Raw genomic sequence first — 4,128 nt, 5'->3', positions numbered from 1 at the left:
GACACTGGCTGTTCTTGCAGAAGACCTAGGTTTGAATCCCAGCACCCACATGACAAGAGAGAAAGATGCAGATAGGAGGACATAAAGATCTCCTGAACAGCTGCATCTAGTCACACATCTCCAGGTTTCCTTGTGACATGAATGAAATAAGTCTGAGTTGGATTCTAGCCTTTGGAACCATTAATAGTACTTTTATTGCTGGCTCTAGTTTCTCAAAAATGAAAATTGGCCTCAATGTGACTCTACGAGAGATATTTGAAATATAAACCAAGGTCACACCATGGTGGTGTGAGAACACTGCAATGAACAGCAAGACCAAGAACCACAAAGGGTGTGACAGCTGATGCCATCCCCTCAGCTTCCTTATGTGGAGCCTATGCTGCATCTACTCTTTGAAGGAGCACCCCCTCTTCTGGGTCACCCGGAGACTGGCTCCTCCCATCCCACACTGCTTCTTCCCTCTGCTCAGCTAGGAGGCTCAGAATACAGATAACTCAGATTGTGTTTAATTATGAACAAAGCTCTCCAGGTGGGAATGTTCTTCAGCAGTCTGGGAAGACAATGGGAACAGAGACAGGCTTTGGGGGGTCTCTGCAGATGCTGCTGCAGGGCATGGACAGAGGCTCTGGGGTCAGGTGAGGAGCAGAGTCACAGCCAGAGCCTTGGGAGGTGACCTGGCAGCTGCACTGGAGCCACTGAGGAGCTTGACTTCAGAGGGAAACAGGCAGGCTGAACAGACTGGGGAGTCGGCAGGGACAAGCAGGCCTTTCAGAAGAGTGAGAGCAATTCAGCCGAAATACTCCCATGAATCAGTGCAAGAGCCCTGTGGGAGAGAGGGAGTGGTCAGCACAGGTGTTCTGAGAGATACCCGCACACCGCCCCAGGGTCCCTTACAGCTTCAGACAGAAGAGGCTGAGGCCCAGAGCATACCGCTTGCATTCCCCACTAACTGTATAAACATGAAACCAGCAAAGGGGGCACATAACTTGACCTGGACACACACGTGTGGGAGGTAGGGAAGGAAGCCCCTCCCCTTCCAGGGACTACGAAGGTCTAGATCTCTGGTGGGTTGTGGTAACTTAGCTTCTTTCCACTACTGCCTGTCTCTTCCAATCACTCTCAATGTCCACAGGCAGCGGACTCCAGCATGGACACAAAGCAGGCATCACATTGCTGTCTAACCCCAAGGCATGGCTCAGGGCCCCAAGTTTCACAGAAAGACGGCACTAAAGTTATGGTGGCAACACAGTGCTCTGGGAACAACCTACGAAGTTCCCTACAGACATGGACAACCTTCTCCCCTAACCCTGACCCCACGGCAGGGACCAGGCCACCAACTGGGACTTGTGCAGGGTACACCTGCCTCATGCCCTTCTCGCTCACCCCCATACCCCTGCCCCACCCCAGAGTCAGGGCTGAAATATTACCTGCTGGTGGAGGCCCACGAGTTCCTACAAAAGGAAGTTACACAGGGAAAGGTCTCGTTATACAAACGTAATTCACACGAACTCCAAGAGACAATGACACATGCAGTAGGTACACATCATTTCTGTTCCCTAAGGCCCTGAGCACAACCCCCTTCCCTGGAAGGAAGGGAAGCAAAGCTCAGGCTCTCAGTGGAGAAGCTTCTGGAAAGGAGCCAGTGAGACAGTGGTAAACAGCAAGAAAGTTGCAGAATGAGCTCTACCGTTGGCTCTGTGGCACAGCTACCCTCCAACCAGTGAAGCCAGATTCCAATGTCTCCCTCCCCTGGGATCCCCCCACCACCAGTGCAGCCCTTCCTTCAGAGTCAGGAGCAGAGTTCCTCCAGAGACAGAATGCCCTGAGCAGAGGGTCGCAGGTACAGCCCCTCATCCCCACTGCTCCCAGAGCTCCTCACCTTTCTGACTCCTGTGACGGATGTAAACACCCAACCCAAGGAAGATCAGCCCCAGCACGAAGCCCCCAATGCCACTCAGCATCTTGCTCTGTGCAGATTCAGACTGTGCCCCTGGGGAACAGAGCCTAGTGTCAGTGTTTGTCCCAGACCCCACAACATCCCTGGCTGAGAACCTGAAGGCCAGCCTGAGCTTCATGAGGTGAAGGAGCCGGGAGACACGACTCTCTATGCTGACCATGTTTAGAGGATCAACAGACCCATCAGGAACTCTAGAACACAGCGGGCAGGTGGAAGAGAGGGACTAAGTGGATGCCTGGTCCTCACAGACACACCCATATCCTTAGGTCCTAAGAGCCCAGTCACCAGCCACAACTGTCAGTTCCTTAGTGTCAGGATGGGATCCAGGATCACAGTGTATAGAGTGAGCTCCCAGTACTTCTGTGTCGAAAGACGACTAGGTAAAGATGCTTCAAAGGGGCAAGAAACCTAGTTTTCTGTGGTTCTCAGCTCAGTAGCGGAATCCAGGACAAGTGCTGGGAACAGGGGTGTTAGCGAGATGGGCTAGGGACAGGTGGGCGTCCTTGTCTTGTAGGACCTGCAGTGAGACAAGCAAGCTTCCCTTACTCCACTCCACGGTGACGGGGCTCTGCAGGCTGGGGTGCTCCACGTGGCAGGTGTAGACATCTCCACGCTGAGGGGTCATCTCCAGCATCACCAGGATCTGGAAGGTCCAGTCGCCATTCCTGATGAGGGGTGTGGACACGACGCCAACTGTCTGTTCCTGGCCATTCCGGAACCACCGCACTTTGATCTGGCCTGGGTAGAAATCTGTCACCGAGCAGACCAGCAGGTTGTGGTGGTTGAGAGCCTCTGTCTTGGATGGGGAAATGGTCACCTTGGGCTGCTCTGGGGGACAGACAGGAAAACACAGTATGAGTGAGATGTGAGACACAGGGCGTCTCCCCTGGAGGAGGGGCAGGGTGGGAATCCCTGGGTCTCCATACTGAACTAGGATCCATTCCACAAATGTCACTGGGAATACAAGACAACGCCAGCCCACGGCCCTGCTCTTATAGAACCCGCCACCTAGTAAGAAACAACACCACAGTGCATGTCATCTCAAAAATGTACAACTTCTTGCACCGTTCTCCTTAGGTCTCTGATCTTTGTCTTCATTCTTTACATTATCCTTCTTGAGAACAGTGTGGATTTCATCCATTACTGTGGATAAATTTCTGATTGTCTTATTCAATTGATTTTCAAATTGCAAATTCATGCTTTCTGGAATGAAGGCGGTGCATGTTTGATTTTAGTAGTATAAATATATGCCAGTTCAAATGATGTATAAAGTTTTATGAATGTGAGTCTGCTTTTGAAAATTGCCTGTAATGTCTAGCATTCAAATATTAAATACTCAGTAAGTAAAAAGGATTTTGCATTGCAAACTCTTTTAGGATGAACTCTGTTATAGTTTTAACCCCAATAAAGTTCATCAGTTTAATTGAAAAAAATGTACAACTTCTTAAAAGCAATGGAGTCTTGAAAATAATGTCAATAAGACACCAGTTTGTCTTCTCAGATCACTACTCAGGGTCGGACAGGACACATCTTTCCTGCTGACTTTATATCTTACCCATTACCTCCCAAACTACTTCACATTTCCCATATTCCAGAATGAAACTACAGTAATTACTTAATATATTTCATTATTTGAGGATAGATCATGTTCATTCACTCCCCCCCACACCCCCTCCACTGGAATCACTAGCTGTCTTGCCTACTCCATCCCCCTCTGTGGAGAATCACCTCCTGTTCTGAAACCTGACATTGTCCTACTGAAAACACGGCAGTTCCTGGGGAGGCTGCCTGGGTTAGGGAGAGCGCAGTGTGAACTTGTGAGAACAGGGCGATGCAGAGGTCGGCAGGTGGTGTAGGTTTCATATCAATGGCACCCAGAGGCCCTCACTGGAAGGAAACATGTTTTCAGAATGATGTTCTGAAAACCATCATCCAGGCTCACATTCCTGGACTCAACTGACATCAAGGTTAGCTGAATGGACAGTGCTCACTAAATGGGAAAGGTTAACTTTCAGAATATCCGTTTCTAAAGTTCATGTTGATGCTGGTGGCCGAAGAGGGGAGGCCCCAGCCAAACCAGCCCGAGACAGCTCTGTTCAGTCACTAACGACTGCTGTTTATTTATTCCACAGCTTCAGCTCTTTACACCGTCTGTGGAGTTTTCCTAAGAA

The 4,128-nt window shown here is 50.0% G+C and overlaps 1 protein-coding gene across 1 annotated transcript in view; it reads right to left on the bottom strand.

The window, feature by feature from the left end:
* Positions 1-484: 484 nt before the first annotated feature.
* LOC103738064 (rano class II histocompatibility antigen, B-1 beta chain) overlaps positions 485-4,128 on the bottom strand; it is a 5,703-nt gene continuing 2,059 nt past the window's right edge. The window contains exons 3-6 of the mRNA XM_008837874.3: positions 2,504-2,785; positions 1,880-1,990; positions 1,428-1,451; positions 485-823 (exon numbers count right to left, since the gene is read on the bottom strand). Of these exons, the coding sequence (XP_008836096.1) occupies positions 810-823; positions 1,428-1,451; positions 1,880-1,990; positions 2,504-2,785 (431 nt within the window). The 3' untranslated portion in view covers positions 485-809. The remainder of the gene's footprint in view (positions 824-1,427; positions 1,452-1,879; positions 1,991-2,503; positions 2,786-4,128) is intronic.

The sequence above is a fragment of the Nannospalax galili genome, unplaced genomic scaffold (genome assembly GCF_000622305.1).
Source record: "Nannospalax galili isolate Female #2095 unplaced genomic scaffold, S.galili_v1.0 scaffold14999, whole genome shotgun sequence".
NCBI lineage: Eukaryota > Metazoa > Chordata > Mammalia > Rodentia > Spalacidae > Nannospalax > Nannospalax galili.
This window is presented reverse-complemented; position numbering and strand designations above follow the sequence as displayed.